At 38.3% G+C, this 20189-nt stretch overlaps 1 protein-coding gene across 2 annotated transcripts in view; it reads left to right on the top strand.

Moving 5' to 3' along the window:
- Positions 1 to 16858, top strand: part of LOC101859116 (zwei Ig domain protein zig-8) — a 35495-nt gene extending 18637 nt beyond the window's left edge. The window contains exons 3-7 of one of the 2 annotated variants that reach the window (XM_005103896.3): positions 4068 to 4157; positions 8764 to 8902; positions 10360 to 10511; positions 14796 to 14819; positions 16349 to 16858. In XM_005103896.3, the coding sequence (XP_005103953.1) occupies positions 4068 to 4157; positions 8764 to 8902; positions 10360 to 10511; positions 14796 to 14819; positions 16349 to 16488 (545 nt within the window). In that variant the 3' untranslated portion in view covers positions 16489 to 16858. The remainder of the gene's footprint in view (positions 1 to 4067; positions 4158 to 8763; positions 8903 to 10359; positions 10512 to 14795; positions 14820 to 16348) is intronic. The other variant, XM_035971204.1, reaches the window with a different exon arrangement.
- Positions 16859 to 20189: the final 3331 nt, after the last annotated feature.

Below are 20189 nucleotides of genomic sequence, written 5' to 3' on the forward strand. Positions count from 1 at the left end.
AACACTGATGATGATGTTGATGTTCATCTCCCAGTTCGGGATAATTATTTTACTCTAACCCAAAATCTCCTCCAACACCACCACCTACTTTCATTACTACCTCTTACCCCTTGCAGTCTCACCAGCTTGCCCCTCCCACCCCCTACCCTCGCCCAACTCCTCCTTTGCTTTGCGTAATAACAAGTATATTCGACGATTGACCTCTCTTCGCCTTTCGGGCCTTAGCGCTCAACTTCCGTAGCAAGCCTCGAGTGACCATATAATATTGTTATTTCTTCTTTGCCCCCCCCCCTCCCCTTTTTTTCCTCTGCCCATCCATAACTTATTCAACACTTCCCAGCTGTGAGCTAGCAGTTCAAGAATAAAGTCATAACCTAATGACTATAGGCCAACCAGTTATTTAAAATTAACTTTGGTAACTTTTACAAGCCTTGATATTTCTCGATGGATAAAATTATAAAATTTTCTTGGAAATTCTACAAGTCTCAACCCTTTTTTTATTCTCTGCTGTTTCCAATGATGATGATGATGATGATGATGGTGATGGTGATGATGATGATGATGATGATGATGATGATGATGAGCATTATTTTGAGCACTTAATTGTTGCAATTCTGTTTGCTCATGGATATGTGTAACCATTTAATAATACTTGTATTTAAAACAGCTCTCTCATAAAACCTCTGTTCCAAAAACTAGACGTCTAGCTGTGGGCAAGGCGGGAAGAGAAGTTCACTTGTTGTATGGTCGCTTTTAGGCACAAGGCGGCTATCCCGAAAAATACTGTTTTGATAAAATCGAAGGTAAAGTTTTTACTCCTTGTTCGGTTTCTTTAAAAGACATCTAGAGTTTTCTCTATAACCAAACAAATATACACACCAATGAAACCAAACTTCTCCTATAGGTAGGACAATGCCCAATTTTGGTGTAGGTCAAGGTTTCTGGAAATCCCCGAAATCTGGGTTAGCCCGCTTGTCCTGAAAAGCGACCATATTAGGTCTACAGGGTATAGAACTTCTGTCATCGTAAAAGCTGTGTAAAAACTATTAATTCTTATTATGAATTGATAATGTCTATAATTGATTTGTTGCATAAGCAAGTTTTTAATTAGATCTATATCCTCTGAGCGATGATATATTTATGAAATGACAAGACTGTCTAACAGTAGGATTATCATCGTAATATGAACCAATCTAAATGATGGTATTTTAGTATACTTTTTCTAGACGAAAATTTGATCTGGACGCCTTAGTGTGTGCGTCGGGATCAATTTTGAGAGGGTTTTTATTTTAATACAATGTTTACTTGTGAATATTATATTCATCCATTTGATAATACATGTATTTGAAACTGCTTTTCTCACAAAAACTGTTCATTGCTCTAAAGGCGAGACACATTTAAATCTGGGCAATATGGGAAAGTTTAACTTGTTATGTTATATAGACCAGATAGAGCTGCAGCAGTCATCATAAAAGCTGTGTGAAAACTATTAATTAATTATGAATTCATCATATCTATTACTGTTTTGTTGCATATGCAATTTTTTCATCATATTCTCTGAGAGGAGATATATGAAATGACAAGACTGTCTGACGTTAGGATTACTATCTTTTTATACGAACAAATCTAAGTTTTTGTATTTCAATATTCTACTTTCCTACGAAATCAGATTTGGGCGCCTTAATTTGTGTATCTTGATAAGTTCTTGGGAGTTTCTTTTTAATACATGTTTATTGTTTTTGTCATCCATCCCTCCCTGGCAATTCATTATTAGGATACCATCATGGACTTGCGCGTATTCTAGGATTATACGGGCATTGTGGAACTTGAAATTGTCACACGAATTGGATAAATATGAAACATCGGAAGAGGGAGTGTTTGCGTGTGTATGTGTGTGTGCGTTTGTTTGTTTGTTTGTTGTGTGTGAGTGTGTGTGTGTGTGTGTGTGTGTGGTTTATTCAGTGTTTTTTTGTAGTTTTGTTTTAGTTTGTTTTTTGTTGTTTTGGGGTTTTTTTGGGTGGGGGGTGTTTTTCTTTATTTTAGGGAAGTGTGTAAAAGTAAACTTAGGCCCTCCATTCAGAACTTACCTGCCTTCTCTGCACAATCAGGGTCTCTACTCTCCAGAGGGCCACGGCTGGGTCGCAGCGATGACACTTATTATAATTATTTAAAGAAAGTGGGAGGGGTGTCAAAAATCACACCCACCTTTTTTTTGTATGTCAGACGAGTTCATGCGTTTTTAGTTAAAACTTTGCATTAGATCATCTCACTGTACAATAAATTCCCTTCCTGTATTCATTTCTAAATGGTTGAAGTACGCCTCAACAGAAGTAACAATTATACGTATATCCGCCGACTAGAGTGGACCACTCATAAGGCTCCCGTTGGCTTTGATAATGCAAAACGATCGGAAAGGTGAAACAATAGGGCCATTTTTTGATCGGCAGAGCACCAACCTTCTACGCATCATCGCCTTCCACTTTGGCGTTTCCGGCGGCATGGATTAATATTTGATGTACTAATGTGAAACAAAGAGAGGGATAACACGCTTGTTTTGTCCCCATCCAAGGACGGGCCGAGCGTGAACCTGCTAAAGAATGAACCCGGATCATATGGATTATTGAGTTCTGTTTAAGTGACTGTACGGAACTGTTACTCACTTTGCTGCCCGATTTATATTCATTTATTCGAAAGCCTTAGCTTTTTGTTTCACACAGGCCGCTGCCATTGCTCTTGTGTCGATAAGGGTTACATTTCTAACCCATCCTCTTCCACTTATTCAACTCCTAGTCATACAAGATTTTCGCAACTTTGCTTTTCCTAATTCGACTTAAATTCGCATATGCTATACATGTAATCAATTCTTATTTGTGCAGAGCTTTTTTGGAATGACTATGAGACTTTCTACTCTCTACCTTATTCTTTCAAGTTTTTTTCTACTTGTGTAACTTAAAAGTTGTTTCAGTAGCTTGTCTTCTCAAAACTGTATAATGCGAAATGTACTCATCGAAAAGGGACTTTTTACCAGTATGTTATTCTAGATATGTCTTACTTCATTTACATGTATATGTTCTGATCCGCTCCCGATATATCATGAAGTACCAGCATCCGAGAAAGAAAACAGAATAAGGTTAACCACCCATGTTCTTATTTTTCCTTCTCTTTGATCCCATCTCTTTATGCAGTGTATGTAAGGACAAATACACGGGTGAGCAAAAGGTACACCATGCGAGCAATCGGGACACAACTAGTAGATAGTTTCAAAGAGAATGCCATGGTGAACTGGAAATTATAGGTAAAACAATGTGCTATAGATGTAGCTGTGGTTGACGTGGCACTTTGCATGCAAGTTAAATTGAGGGCTTTCAGGTACAGTCTGTTCATATCTGGCACTGAAAAAACAACGTCGAATTATCAAGAATCTTCCGAAAGACACTGTGCTTTGGTCTTTACTTGGGGGGAGATAGGTGGACACACAAGCTCGATTTAAACGTATCACTTATGTGTAGTGACTATTCAAATTAATAAGTTTGCCACATATGATGGCAAGCCAGACAAGTAGTTCTATTGTTTTGGCAGAATATTTCGCCTTCTGATAATCAGTGAGCTCAGTAGAAATGGCGCTGACTACAATAAAGACGACAGCGGTTCGAATCCTTACTTAAATTCAATTTTCTCGATTACACAGAAATAAACTACCGCCACTGCGCTGATATGGTCATAAAAACGTATGTCAAATGGTACAATCACGTGACGGAAGCAGGGTTCTGCTTTTCTCCTGCCATGTCGAAGCCTGGTCATTTTGCATCCAACCTACTGCCATTTTTCCAAGCGGACATATCTCTATCATCCAACTATATAGGACTATGTGTGTGAGCGTGCGAATGTGGTTTGTGCACAAATACGTGGTTATGCAAGTGTGCGTGTGAAGTACTTTCCAAATATTTCTCCACAATAGACTATTTTCTTCGCATGTCACTTCTATTCAGTCAGTCGGTCTGTCTGTCTGTTTGTTTGTTTGCTGTTCTCTCTGTGTGACGGAAACCTTCGACTCGCTTGGTTTTCAGATGCCAGCCAACTGCACAGAGAGCGGCCCAAAGGCCCAGCACCCAACCTGACGGTCAGCGTGTGCGGCGCCGCTGACATGCATGGATGTTGTACGTAACCCTCATGCCCAAAACCGGCACAGAGTTAGGGAAAGGACAGATGGTGCAATGAGCTTTTGTCTTCTTGTGCTGATTTCGATTTTGTTTGTCTTCCCTTTTGTTGTTTTTTACGGGTTATTTGTTTTCTTTTTTGGTTTCGCTTCCTTTTCTATTTTGGACGTAGGGGGGAGAGGCAGTATTGTTTGTTTGTTTGTGTTTTGGGGATCGTACTTTGGAAAAGTACTGGGGGGGGGGGGCAGTAAGGGGGTCAGCGGTAGAATTTGTGGCTTTTGTCTGTAACAGCTTGATATATTTGGCTATTATTTATAACCTACGCTGAAAAATACGATAGGCTCAAATCCTGTAAGAAATTCTAAAAGGACGTCCTGTAGTTTCCGCTTTATTCAGAAAGCACAATCAGTATACAAAGGAAACATCACGCAGATTTTTTCTGAGTATGTACGTTTTTTCGATAGCTTTCACCTGATAACTTTAATCAATTTTATATAGTTAGCAAATCGCTTGTTATTTAGCACGCATACTAACAGCGTCAGTCTCTATCTTGTCTTGAATGGATTGTGAAGTATAATCATTAAACCAAACCATACAAGAAACGAGAGATGTTGTCATCCCTTCAAGCGTCAAGTTTTATTACTTGTTTTTGGTTGAATCAAAAAGGGAAAACGTTCAAACTTTCTCCCTTTTTCGTAGAGCTGAAAGTACATGACCTTCTGTCTGTATACTGTTCACTTTTGGTGTCGAAAGGCTGAATACCTTTTCAAAGTAATTGTAAATCTATCTCTTATCACTTTTTTAATTGAAAAAAATACAATGAAAGGAAATGACTGTTTGCAATGGATAATAATTCAAAGTGGGAAAAGCTGTTATCAACACGAATAGAATATATAAAACTGGGGCACTTGTCACCTTAGCACTGCTGAAGTCGTTCATGGATACAAAGGGTCCTTGAATGACGTCACTGCACCTTCCATCCACTCTTCCATTTCTCTGACGCCAAACGTTATTAGGACAGTAAGCCAGGGAGCAGGAAACAGCTTACCCACAGTGCCGGAGACAGGGATAAATATTGTAGTAGCTCGGTAATGAGAAAAGGGGAGATGGGCTAGACCACAGGTTTTTGGGACCAATGGTTGGACCTTAAATGTGGGTCCCACAGAGGCCCCGGGGAGTTGTGGAATAGTTTCATCCAAACTGATTAGATAAAACAAAATGAAGGGAGCCACAAATGTCTGTGTTTTCAGAGCTTGTGGTCACTAGGCCAAACAATTATCTGCTCAGGGTCGCTCCAAAACATTTTGGGTGGACTCTAAGGGTAGACAAGAGTGAGATATTCCTCAAAGTTCAAGAGTTGCAAGTATATCGGTCAAAAAGTATTTATTGAAAGTACCAATTAATACCCAAGGGAAGTAATCGGGGGTAATTATACTTCACGGGTCATCCGTAAGGAAGACTTCTGCATGATTCTTAAATGTGTTTCTTTTTTACGTAAAGGAAAATATTAAACATGTCCAGAAAGGCCAGCCTTATTTGAATAAAGAAAAATGAAAGCAAACAGGGAAATGAGGCAAAGTAAGTGTTCTGAAAAAGGTTAAAGAATGACACCAAATAGCCTCCATCTTCTTAGCTCCTGATTTGTCGGGTCACTGTATAAAACAATATGATCTGTCGTCTGCTAATTATTTCACAAAATAATTATTTCAGATGTCATCTGGTTGTTGATAATCGTTTCTGGCTCGGCATTTTGAAATTACTGTAGCCAATTGCATGTAGCTATGGCATTCGGTTTATTTGCTAGCTCAAATTGCCTGTTGGTAATAGTTGCTTATAAGATCAACTTTGTCAATCATGGGGGGGGGTTGTCATCTGAATTTCACTAAATCTGGATTGATTCGATTTTTTTCTCCTAAAACATTTTACATAAATGTTGGACAGACTGATCTGGTTAACAAAAGTGAATGGAATAACGCATTTTAGCTGGAAAAACAGTGGACGCTATCAAGTCTCTGAAAGAAATATGCATTGGACATTCTGAATTAATCTTCACGTGTGATTTTTGTTGCTTGTTCTAGACTAGAGGTTTGGTCAGTTTCGTCGTTTTTGTTGTACCTTCCTTTTCCCGTTCTCACAACAATGTGGACCTCTTGACACCTTTTTATGGTTGTTTTATTTGCTGTTAATATTTTATATATTTAAATAGTACTTCACTGCATATTGCTGCAGGTCATAAAGATAATCCAAAGGTATGTCCAAGCATTGTTGCTAGCACCAAAGTAGAGAAGAATTTTATCTCGACTCCAAACGTGTGGAAATGTTGCAAACAGTCTCTGATTTATCGGAAATTATAACGGTCTTTGCGGTTCAACGGAAATATTCACACAAGTTACTTCATTTAGTTTTCAAAAGCCTATTTATGAAACTAATCTAAACTCAAATTTCTCTAAAACAGAGATAAAAGTACATGGCCAACACAGAAGCTAGTTATGTTCGGAATCTTATATTTCCAACACTTTGACATTTTATTCTTCTCTCGCGAGAAGTGGGTACATTGTATAACGCTGTCTTCCAAAAGACATTGGGAATGTTACAACAAGACGTGGGTTGAGAGATTTAATAAACCCCATCTGCGTCCAGTGCGCAACCATACGCCCGACTCAATCTTTCTTACAAACTAAATCCAATAAGGGAAATTCCCAAAAGCTTCATAAACATTAGGGAATTACCAGTTAGACCTCAATGATTCCTTGAGCACCGTTCGGACACCGGCTGCTAATGAAATAATCGAATTCTGTAACGGCATGAAACGTTGCACGGCTAGTTTGTTCTCTTTCACCACAAAAAAAGTAGCTTGCGTTTAGAAATCCACAATGAACGCTTCGCTCAAAGACACCCCATGAGGATAATGCGACAAAGAAAGAACGTTTTGACATGACAAGCAATATATAAGAGTGCATATATTCATTTGTACTCTGTGCGGGGTTTTTTATCTGGAAAATGAGATCGTTTTTCACGGTTGTCTCGTTCGTGTCGTAGCAGGAGCAAGGGTGACCTGAATGAGGATGTCACTAGACAAGGAGAATTTGGGGGCAAACGTTTTTCCAATATTCAAAGCAAACGAAATAGAACATGGATTGATATATTATTTGAATCACTGAACAGGTAAAGTGATGCGAATATCAAACACAGGAAATATACTCGTGACAGTATATTTTGATCCGGACGTTCAAAACAAATCAGGATTCCAAATTAAATTTAATTAAATTGGGGACATGTGCTCATTTTGACAACACTTTTGACTAAGGGCTCATATTTTTACCAATTTAGCTTTTTCTGGGAAGCACTGTGAAAGAGATAGTCAATAAGAACAAAATACACTATAAAACTAATATTATGTTCATCAAAAGCACTGGTTATTTTTTGTGGCTAGTTGCACCATCTTCGCAAAAAAAAGCTCTTTCTTGGGAGCTTACACAATTTATGTTGCCCGCGATTCGTTGATGATATTATTTTCATTTTGTTTGTTTTTTGCTTTGATCGAAAACATTACACTATAGGTATTCTTTTTTTTTCAATCTGGGTAGTAAAGTTTTGGTTCGAGTATGCATGGCTGTGGAGCACTGGGGCATTGTGTTTGGAGTTTGTGGATGATTAATTATTGTCATTTGCAATTAATACAGTTACTTCGGTATTAGATATCATTCTTTTCAATTGTTTTTTTTAAATAAATACAGCTCATTGTGGTGTCTGTCCTCCTCCGTATTTATTTATTGTTATTAGTTGTAATTATTATAATTATGTTTCTATTTAGCATACTAAATTTTGGTTTGTTTTAGTATGGGTCTTTTGAAAAAGTGGTAGACGGAAATGAATATGTTTTATTTTACGGTCTGATCCGAATAAAAGGGCAAGAATTGATAGTTTTGTGCAACGACAAGTTTTACTTTTTTTATTATTTTTTTTTTAATACACGACATGTGTGTAAAATCAAATCAACATGAAACGAGGAAGGTGGTTCTGAGTGACGCCGAAGGGAATAAAGCGAAATTAAAACAACGTTTATTCGGGGAGCCATCGTTTTATATTGAATGCTCTTTTGTCGTTTGTCTCATCCGTGGTTGCCTTCTTGGGCATCATCAACCACCCATATTATTTTTTTCCTCTGTTCGTGTGGTCATCAACATTTTAAAAAAACATTTTATAACAGTTGTGTAAGTTGTCTTTGAAGCTCATGTAGTTGTCAGTATTGCTATAAGGGATTATTCGTATTTTTCACATTCTTCATATTGTTTCTGCTTGCGTCTGTGGTGTAGATGTTCGGTGCTTCGTTGTAACACGCAGGAGAACCGAGTTCGATTCACAAGTGGGGTTTTTATAAAGTATCTTAGTTTTTACGCTGGGATGTTGTATTCCTCTCTGCACGAGTTATCCTCAACAGGAAGGGTCGGAAGCCTGCCTCCTAAACGGTCTAATTTTTTCGTCGATGGTGGTATTAAAACACATATGTTTATTTTTTTTCTGTGAATATATAATGTTTCTTCTCAAATTACTATCGTAAACCCAGTTTCATTTTCTGATGATGTTTCGTGTTCTTTTGTTTCAGTGATCTCTATCACTGGCAAAAGGTACGTAAATCTCGGAGAGCGGATACACCTTGTGTGCAACGCGTCCGGGGGAGTCCGGATACCTGACGAGATCGACTGGTTCAAGGCCGGGGACAAGATTGATTCGGTCAAGTACAGGTTAGTGTTGGTGATATCAAAGATTATGTTTTACAAAATGATTCACTCTTCTCTTTGAACCAATTTAAAAAGTGTCCTCAAACCGCTTTGCGAACTGAGTTACCCTACTTGTGTGGAAAAAAAATCAAAGTAAGTAAAATTTCGGAATAACGCCTTTTTAAATGGTTACGCTGACTAAAATTCTCTTCAGGTGGAAGGGGCGACTGTTTTCTTCGTTTAATTTGGCTTTAGAACGAGAGTCGAGAGGTCCTTAAAAAAATAAACCCAAAACTCCGTACTGAGAGAACCGGAACAGCTGATGCACAAGGGGGTGCTATTCCTATTCTTCTTCTGGAGAAACGAAAGAGAGCTTCAAAACAAAGACTGCAGCGACATCTGAACCAATGCACGGACTTCTGCCGACACTTTTTTGGCCGAGTGAACTATCTTGTTATATACAATCTTTGGCATTATATTGTATATGACTGACGCTGCGTATGGCATTGATGACGTTTTAGCTGAGCGCTGGTCAATCTTCACAGCTTCATCAAATTTCCTTCGGTGAACCCTAATTCTACGTCATTTCATTTGTACTTCTTTTTTGTGCTTCAAAACATAGCAAAGTGAGGCTACGACAGTTAATTTGTTGCCCCACATACGTTCGTATTATGAACCCTCACTACTTAGCTGGTGAAGCTTACGAAAACATCCAGGACGTATCTTTGATTTTTTTCTCGTGTTGTTTGCGTTCGTTCTTCGTATACTTTTTTTTATAAGTATATGGGATTATATGTGTATAATTTACCGGTATGTATAAAGTGTCTTGTCAATCTTCTTGCTATATTCGTCCATACTCTTTTCACAATCATATCGAGTACATAGATTATTACAAAGCTGGTTGTTCAACTTCTCGCACCCTCTAACTAAACGAAGCCTCAAAAAAGATACAGAATTAAATATCAGACCTCTTTGAAGTTCAAAAATATATTTGATAATTCCACACTGAGTCTCACTGAAGTAAAAACCTAAATCTCAATAGCTTCTAATCTGTTGACTGTCTTTATATCAAATATTTATCTTAGTTGGAGATCCATATGTTCTCTCTTTGAACTGTTCTTGTAGAAGTGTTTTTGCTTGTTTGTTTTTTAAGGGGGAGGGGGGGCAGTTTTTGTTTGCTCGTCTGTCTGTTGTTGTTGCCTTTTTTTTGGCTGTTTTATTATTTATTTATTTTTTGCTTTTATTTTGTGTGTGTTGTTGGTTGGTTTTTTGTTTGTTGTTGGTTTTTTGTGGGGGGGGGTATTGTTAACTTAAACTGCCTTTTAAGAAATGGTGTACTTAAGTTCTTCAAGAAGATGAAAAGCATTTTCTCTTTGAGGATTTATTTACTTGTTGGTTTGTTTTGTCGTGGGTGTTCTGAAGAAAGCTTGTTTTTCTTAAATGAAATATATGATGTTATTGTGCGTCACTGTCTGTTTCAGAAATATTGTGATCGAAAAATATCAAAGCATGGCTCACCGGTCTTTCATCTCTGAGCTGATCATAGACCACAGCTCGCTGCACGACACAGGGGACTACATCTGTAGAAGCAGTCGGAACGACATCGCCAACCTCAAAGTCACTGTATTACACGGTATGTCTCTGTTTTTGTCTGTCTCCTTCTCTGTCTCTGCCTCTCTGACTCTGTCTGTCTCTGAATCATCGCTAACCTCAAAGTCACTGTATTACACGGTAGGTCTCTGTTTGGGTCTTTCTGTCTCTATCTCTGTCTCTATCTTTGTCTCTATCTCTGTCTCTATCTCTGTCTCTATCTGTCTCTGTCAGTCTCTGTATCTGTCTCTGTCTCTCTATCTCTGTCTGTCTCTGTCTCTGCCTCTCTGTCTCTGCCTCTCTGTCTTTGTCTCTGCCTCTCTTTCTCTCTCTCTTTCTCTCTCTCTCTCTCTCTCCACCTCTCTCTCTCCGTCTGTCTGTCTCTGACTCTCTCTCTTCTCTCTCTCTCTCTCTCTCTCTCTCTCTCTCTCTCTCTCTCTCTCTCTCTCTCTCTCTTGTAGCTAAAGAGTTAAGAAAACTTTATTAATAACAAGAGGGCGGACTACAGGCTTTGGATTTATGACGAAAGCAACTCTTTTTACTCCACGATAATGATAACATGTTAAGCTCTTTGACTAGGTTCAGGATAATGATAACATGTTAAGCTCTTTGACTAGGTTCAGTCAACTTGTGTTATGTTTTAATTTTTATTTAGAAGAGAGAAAATCACTACATCATTAGTTCAGCTGTGGCACATAAATAAAATCTAAGCAAAGGCAGACGGTGCTTGATATTTTCTCTCTTACATGGTGTCTGGGTTAACTAAAATATAACATTTTATGTATTCTTGGTATTGAAGAGAACATTATATTAAAGTGATATGAAGGGTTTTTTGTAATGAAACCAGCTCTTTTTATATTAGGATTATGATAACATGACTAGGATCCAACAACCTGTGTTATGTTTTAATGTTTTAGTTAGAAGATAAAAAAGAACATAGCTCTATTATTTCGCTTTTACCCTAAGTTCAGGTATGACACAAAACTATAATCTAAGCGAAAGCAAAGGACTGTACTTGATATTTTCTCTAATTCGTGGTGTCTGGGCTAAAATATTACGTTTTATGTACTCTAGGTAGATTATTGAAAAGAAGGTGGCAAAGTGATATAAAAGTTTTTATACTGACATTCGGGTTTTTTGTTGGGGGGGGGGGTTGGTTGGGGTTGTTGTTGGGGTTTGTTTTTTTTGTGGGTTTTTTTTTTTGGGGGGGGGGTTGTGTGTGTGTTTTTGTTTTGTTTTTTGGGGTTTTTTTGTTTCCCTTTGACATTACATCAGATTGAGTCGATTGTAGGTGTTATCATGAGCTACGTGTTACAGTTGTTTTTGTTAAGCTTTAGTTTTTCCCAATGGTTTATTTTTACTTAGGTAATACCAAACCTTAGACGTTCAATTTTCTACAAGACAGAGAGTTCTGTACTGTAAAGCTTTATTTGTTTGTTCTTGTCGCTTCTTTTGCTGTTAATGCCTCTGTCTTTAGTTCGCAAAAGGGTTGTTAGATTGAATGCTACTTCCAATAGCTTCCTGTAAGTAAGTAAGTTTATTTAGTGTTTAAGGCCATTGGCCCACATCACATCATACAAAACACTCATTTGATAAATAGAGTTTCCATTAATAATAAATAAATACAGGCTGTGCACATATCTCTCATCATGAGTCAAACATTGCATATTTCTGTCACTGGGCAGAGTCAGGCAATAGCTTCCTGTGTACTCCATTGAGAACAACCCACATCGATTTCAAAAACGACCCGATTTGCATGGTCTCTTTCTTGTAGACTCTCATCCTGAAATATCCGCCATTTCAGTAAAACAGTCCAAATTTCGAGCTTAAGTGAATTCTTCCTACTCTTACACCGATTTACTGGTTTAGTGCTTTTCTCTGGTCTTCTGGTGTTCTCCCATTTCCATAGACATTATCTATCTAGATCAACGTCCTCGCGTACCGGAAGCAAAGCCGTCTCTCGGGGCAGTCATGTAACCTAGATACTCTCAGCATGTAATTTTAGCCATACTTTTCCTTTGTCCTGACGACCTGTAGGGCTTGGGGGAAAAAATCCCCTTAACCAAACCCCATCTTTAATAAAATAAAAGGAGTGGCGAACCATACTGGAATTATCCAACAACGTTGGAAAGGTTTTGATTTCAGGCCATGTTTCTGGAAATACTTTTGACAAGTTTTACCCACAAGACATAGTGGTTACCTCTGGTTATGTGCTCCCTGACACTGTATTTTAAAATAGTCACTAGTGTGTACCCGAAGAAATCTCTCCACAGGCGCGCACATTGAAGATAATATTCTCAGAAAGGCGTAACATCGAAAATTCAGGGGGTCTGTGTACGGTACTTCAGAAATGGTCAGGAGATAAGCATTAAACTACAAACGGTTGGAAAAAGCAACTACAAAAAGCTATGAAACGGAACGTGGTAATGAAATGTAAGCGCACCATAACAAATAAATGTTGACACAAATATTTGTCTCTCCTTTGGAGCATATCAAGGAAATCAAGATCTGAAGGGAGGAAGTATATCTTAGGCAATCTACATGTAGTTCCTCTATGTCTACCACAAAGCAAAGCTATAATGCTTTGACATCGTTTGTCAAAACACTAAAAGTCATCAAAAAATGATTTTCCAAGTCTTTAGATTCCATCTCTCATTTTGTGCACTTCAACTCTGTTTTGGGAAGGAAAATGGTGCTCCGGCAGTTTTGGAAAAAAAAAATGTTTTAAGGCAGTTGCTGATATTGATTACCGTTTTTGCCCCCCTCCCCCCTTTCCCCACCCCCACCCCCATGCACAATGAACATAAAAGAAATCGCGTGTTATCTTATATTCTCCTCTTTCTCCCGAAGAGGGTCGTTGATCTTTTCTCCCCGTGTCTGCGGCAACCTTCATCCCCCCCCCCTCTCATGTTCACATGCATCTTGGTTTGCCTCATTATTGTCCAGACATCGGGTGGCCCCACGTGACCAAAGTGTTACTTAAATGCAGATGGCGCTGTATACCACCCACGTCTGCTGGGAAATAGACAATCCATAATGTATTACCCGGTATGATTTATTCTTTATAGCTCCCCACGATGGCAGAAATTATTATCTGAATGTCTGAACAGCCTCGGACAATAGACCAATGGGACACTGAATATTAAACATGTTCAGGTGGCGTGGCGAGAGATTCAGATCTAGAACGTTCATAAAAGAAATATCGTCGCGGCTTTGCTTTGATTAGCGTCGTTATTATATAACTGTGTGCGCAATAGTAGAGCTTTCGGGTTGAGTCCGTTATGAAGACAGTCCTTTTGTTGTTGTCTCTGTAAATCTGTAATGCAATCTCTGTTCCTTTTATTGTGCTACAACGACTTCCTTTTCGCCTGAGATAAAGAGTAGATTTTTTTTTGTATTTTGTTGTTTTTGGGGGTTTGTTTTGGATTTATTTTTTTTTGGGGGGGGATGTTCTTGGATTGGGTTTTTTTTTTAGATTTGCATTTCTGTTGTTTGTTTTTTGTTGGGGTTTTTTTTTTTTGGGGGGGGGGGCGATGCTTGGTTTGCAAGTGATGGTCGTGGAAGCGATGTCAGTTATGTATTGGGGGTGTGGGGGAGGGGGGAGGGGGTGTTATACATGTTCTGATCCCATTTTTTATAAAGTAAAAGAATCTGCACACCGCAATTCTGAACAGCAGCTTCATAAACATAAGGCCGCCTGTCCTCTTCTCAGTGCGATGTTATTTTAATCTACTAATGCTAATAGAACTATATACAATAAGTCTCTAATTGTTTGCAAATTCATGATTATGGTGGCATTGCTTTTTTTAACTGCTTTACGAGGTTTTTATTTAATTGTTAATCTTAAAACTTACTGATCGTTTTGATGAACTCAACTGGCGTCTGTGATATAATATAGCAGTTAGGGGCTTCGCACACAGGAGACGTGAGTTCGATTCCTGTCTATGAAGAGTTGTTATCGAGAACCCCTAACTTTCTGCTGGGAAGGTGTATCCCTTTCACCGTGGGGTGGTCTTGATAGGAAAGGTTAAAGCAGCCCGTCTCCTATAAGATTTAAATAGTATCGATTTGGTCTTAAAACTTCTACTTTTTTTACTGGTTGACCTAATTTTTTTTATAATTTTAGCAGAGATTTTACAGCGCTCCCAGCTGCATAAGGTCATATGAGCGCCAGAAGATTAGAGGTGTTGCAAGAGAGTAACAAACATAAAAAAGGCGAGATAAGGACGATAGGTGTTGGATAGGAAAGAAGAAGCAGAAGCAAACCACACCAGAGCACCTGCCAACCACCCACGTTGACCTAATAACTTTTATTTACATTCCACAGCTGGAAGGGACAACTACAGGAGAGGTATGTGTCATGTAAACGTCCAAGTGTACGCTGTCCCTTATATAAGACCTCTTTGTCTATCTGTCCTTTATACTAACTTCTTTGTCTATCTATCTGCCCTTTTAGACGTCTGTCAATCTACTGCGTTTGTCAGTCTCTTTAATAACCAACCTTGTGCATTTATGTCTGTAACCATGTCTACTCTCTCTCTCTGTCTCTCTCTTTCTCTCTCTCTCTCTCTCTCTCTCTCTCTCTCTCTCTCTCTCTCTTTCTCTCTCTCTCTCTCTCTCTTTATAGTTTTGTTAGTGTTGTTGTTATTGTTGTTGTTATTGTTGTTGTTTGTTGTTGTTTACTTTCCTGTCTATCTGGATATCCCCCAGTATCTTTATCCATCCTGTTGTATCCATCTGTTATCCGTCCCCTCTACCCCTGGCCAAATATATAGTACATATAATTTTCTTAATTTTTCTTTTTGTGTCTTTTTCTTTTCCATCTATTTGGGGTAGTTGGGTAAACATTCCAGAAACAATCAGTTGTGAAGGGGAAAAAATTTTAAGAGCGAAATCAAGACTGGATGGCCCCCTCTCATAATATAGTTCAAACATATGTTACTCACCATGCAAAAACATGTGTGAACCATAGGAAACGTACCGAATATTCTTTTTCTTTGATTTTACTCGTTTATCATAAATCAAAATACCTGTATAAAGATGGGGGAAATGAAATAGGAGAAATAGCAAGTAATCCACTTAACAAAAGGTATAACATATATAGAGTTATGTAAAATGTATTCTCTGTTGTATTAATCTTTTATTTTGGGTCTTTTTTTATTAGATCTGTTCGATTTTTTTTCCTCCTAAACAAGAATGCCAACTACCATCAAGCTATAACTGTGTTCCAGAGCGGCATAATTATCATTGGAAAAACTAGTTAGGTTGAGGATGGAGATGGCACGGAGTGGGGGGGGGTGGGGGGAGGGGTGAGTAGTTGCCCAAAACAGAAGAGACTGGATGTGTCCATAATTTAGTGTCTAGTCCATTCCCAATTGTGTCCGAAATAAGTTGATGAAGAGCTTTGAAAAACCCCTATACAATCCAAGTTGAAAAATATATCATTGGGGGTTTGAACCAATGTCAGCCTCACCATAACCCAACAAGATACTAAGTTACACCTTGTATTCTTTATAATATTATTATTACTGTACATTAAAAACTAACATATCCTTCTTTAGCACTAATTAACCTTTGTGTGGCAGACTACAATTCTTAAATGATATCCCTCCTTTTGGAGTCGAAAGCGCTCGTAGTACTAAAAATAATATTTAATAGTGAGAGGGGGAAAGACTTCTGGTCTGTTCCCGTGGCCTCTGATAGATGACAACAAATCTCCTCCACTCCTCTCGGCTCTCTGCTTTCCTCAGTGTGTCCCGCAGCTCCATGGCTGTCCATTCTCGGGTGTTATCCTTCCATCTCTTCTTCTATCTGCTTCTCCTTCTTCCTCCCAGCACAGTGCCTTTTCCTTCTTATTAAAAAAATCCATCTTGTCTGCAGGTACAGCGGAAGCTGGCAGCCAGGGCGGAGGGACTGACCCCGCTGGACTCTCGTCCTACAAGTGTAGAATACTCCTGCTGGAGATATGTCTGGCAGCCATGTTGACTTTGAACTTCTCGTTTTTTGGCCTATATTCCTGACCGGTTTGGACTGAGCATTGCTAGTGCAGTTGTACGGGCATCAGCTATTTCATTCTTGTTGGAACGGTTTCGGGAAGTCCTTTTTGGTGATGAGGTTCGTAATACAATCCCAGTGTATTTGTAAGTGTAATGCGGTGGCATTTCTTTTATACTATTATTTAAATGACACTACATACGGCAAAGACTTTGGAGAAGAGAGACCTCCATTTAAAGAAATGTCTCCAGTGGTCCATTTTAACGCTCGTGTGGTATCCTATACAGATTTTCACTGGCTGTGTATAGTTTGGTGTACATAATGATATGTGTTCGTGATTGGAGCCAAATTATTTCATTTATTTTATTAAATAAAGTGCAATGTACGATATCTGTTCTTGGACTCTCGGGTACATTGTATTTTCAATTATCATTCTTTGTTTTTTAAATGTGGATGAATTCACTGTGAAATGTAGGAATTTGTACTCTAGTTGAGCAGTCTCGACAGGAGTCTCTCCAAAGTGATGTTTGAAAGTGAGCTGATGATCGGCTGTGCTGTACATTCTCTTATGAAGGATGTCTTCAGAGGAGCTTGGGTTGTGTGTTTCTTGTCTCCCGCTGAACCTCTGGTAAAGGAGTGATCTATAATAGTTTCTTCTGAGCGTCATCCGACACAGTGACTTTAGAAAGTTCATAGATTCTGAAGGGTACAGATTCTGGCAATCAAACGGAGCAGTGTGTTGAACAGAGTGAGTCGCGCAGATATGACGTTAGAGATGTGATTGAAATCAGTTTCTCTTGCCGAAAACATTCAAAACGGGTAGCCTCATGAGGACTTCTCGCTCAAACTCTCTGCAACAGCTGACCTGTAAACGTGTTGCTATTGGATACGGGCACATTGTCCTGAGATGAGTTCCGATGACTGAAGAAAGCGTACACACCGCGTTCAGTCAAAATGATGTTGTTTCTGTTCACATAGTGTTAAGCTACCCCGTGTCGAATCAGTTTCTTCTGAAGCTGGAAGCTGAAGAACTAACTCATGAAAACGTTTGTAGCTTGAGTTGTAACAAATCCTGACGCTATCATAGAATCATACACGTCAAATGCCATGGACTCCAGCAAAATAAGATAATCAACCAGTGATTTGAGCTCGTGTCAACATTCAAGGTGACAGACAACTGTGGCAAACCGCGGCCTATTCTCTGCGTCAGTGTGAACAAGGGGACTTTGGACTTGCCTTACCTCATCAAGAGTGTGGAGACACTCACTGATATATATGTATATATATATATATATATATATATATATATATATATGTGTGTATATACCTATATATATATTTATATATATGCGTATGTATATACTATATCATCGTCTTCATTCATATATAGTTCACTTCTACGTTAAAAAGTTTGTACTCTTGTGAAAATGTGAGCGAAGAAGATTCCATTCTAATACATGTAGATCTACGTGTATGCTATTATTTCATGTTTTGATAAGTGTCTAAACAGATTGTATGTCATTATTGATTGTTTGAGCTTTGGTTTCTTTTGTTGGTTTAAGAGGGAGGAGGTGTGCTTCTCGACCTAACAAAATGATAGTGTACGTGTACATATAATTTATTCCTCTTTTTTTGTCTTAATTTTTATTTTAATTCACTATTTGGACTTGAGAAAGGCATTTTTTGACAGAAAAAAACATGTTTATCAGGGGACACAGTCTAGGTGTCACACATCAAAGTCACAAGAACTGCTCGATTTGTCGTTCATGCGATGAACAAATCGTTCAATGTGTTTCGCTCACTTGAAACGTTTTTATATGCCCGATAATAATCATTATTTGCTGTTTTATACTGGGTTTTTGGTGATTAGGTCATTGTTTACTTGTGAGTTGTTTGCCCACAGAAGAGATTAGACATCGCGCAGGAAGAGATTCGTGCTCAACCGCAAGCTCCCACGATAAAATAATGTCGAACTGTATAAACCCCTTGACAAGCGCTATGTTACATTTCTCAAATATCTCGGCATAAATTCACCAAAACTTCTAATCGTACATCACATTTCATGGTCGCACATAACAATACACCAAGCTACTTCAAAATATTACTACCTCGTTTTCGAGTACAAGTTACAATTCATTATAACACATTATAAACATTTTCATTAAGAATAAACCCTGCCCTGGTTCGGCTTTGTCGTAGAATCTGAACTTTAAATTATCGCAAATCATGCGTGGGGAGAGTGCTGTATAAGCATTATGAGATATTTTTGGATGCTTTCTTAACCCTATTATCGTATCCATACAGCGTGGGGGGAACTCTGTGGGGAACACCACTTTCCAAAGAGGAAATTTACTCGTTAATCCTATCCGTACGCTTTGCATAGGCAGTCTGTCAAAATGATTTTTTGAGAAATACTGAAAGTTTCAAAGAGATCTTCGTACAAGAAGTATTCTAAAATGTGAAGAATACAACCCCGGGGGTACAAAATTACCCCAGGGCGTACGGATAGGGTTAACAAACTGAATAACTGATTATGTCAGGAAGAGTCACAGAGAGCACATCGTCTTCTATATAGGGCAATCTAAATCATTCTTGTCTCTGCCTCATTAAGTGACAAAACCCGTGAGCATCATGTAAATCAGCTGCGTTCTGTCCCTACTTCTGGGTCTCTCTTACTTTTTTATTATTTTACAGAAGTGTTTCTGACTGAAGTAAGGTCAGTTCTGGGAACATTAATTTCTTTTGTTTGTGCCTTTTTCGCTCGCACTTATTAAATTTTCTCAACTTTTTCGTAATAATAATATTATTATACGTATTAATACGTTACACGTATTATAAGTGATTCATTCGTTTTGTATCGAGGGGTTTGTTGTGCGATATAGCAGGCTTCACGCCACGAATTATGAAAGTCATAATCTTTGTCAGTTATTGTAGATCAGCATAGGAATAGAGTTTAATGCACAACTACTCTTCACGCATTATTGTGAAGTTCTCGCTAAAATTTAGAATTCAGGGAACGCAAGATCATCGTCACGGCCCGTACCAAGAGGAATGCACACGAACTGGCTGGTCTTACTAGAAACCAACACATCTATAATATGAAGAATACTTTTCTTAACGTACGCACAGAATGCGTTAAACTTGAGCAGGGTGTAATATACAACGTATTTAAAATATTTCTGAACAATAATAATATAAGTTCGAAGGATGATTTCAGCTGAAAAAGTTAAGTTTAAACGATTGCGAGGCTTATTAAGATGTGGGGGAAAGCAATTTTTTTTTTTTGGTTTTGTTTTTTGTATCATAATCAACAATCACTTTAAAACAATGTTAAATATATTATTGTATTTGTGTCGCCACAAATTGGATGTGATGAAATCAATGGACATTTATGTTCTACAATTGCGAGGGTGTCCGGTGCCTACGACAATGTATTTGTGTTGTCATAAACAGCCTTTGTCTGGTAAATTTGGTAACTATACACAATTGGAATAGGATGTATGAGGTGAGAACTCGTGGTCTGTTACGCAGATCTGAGCAAGGAAATATAATGATGGGTGGGTTGAATTTCCTGGCAACTACAATGAAACTCGGGATTATCATTCTGTTTTGTTTTCTATTTTTTTAATACTCTCGCTAGTTTCTAGATATTGAATAAAAGTGAAGACAAGCCATGCGTATGTGTATATATGTGTGTGCGTGTGGGGGGGGATGTGTGTGTGTGTGT

Source organism: Aplysia californica, unplaced genomic scaffold, assembly GCF_000002075.1.
Source record: "Aplysia californica isolate F4 #8 unplaced genomic scaffold, AplCal3.0 scaffold00395, whole genome shotgun sequence".
Lineage (NCBI taxonomy): Eukaryota > Metazoa > Mollusca > Gastropoda > Aplysiida > Aplysiidae > Aplysia > Aplysia californica.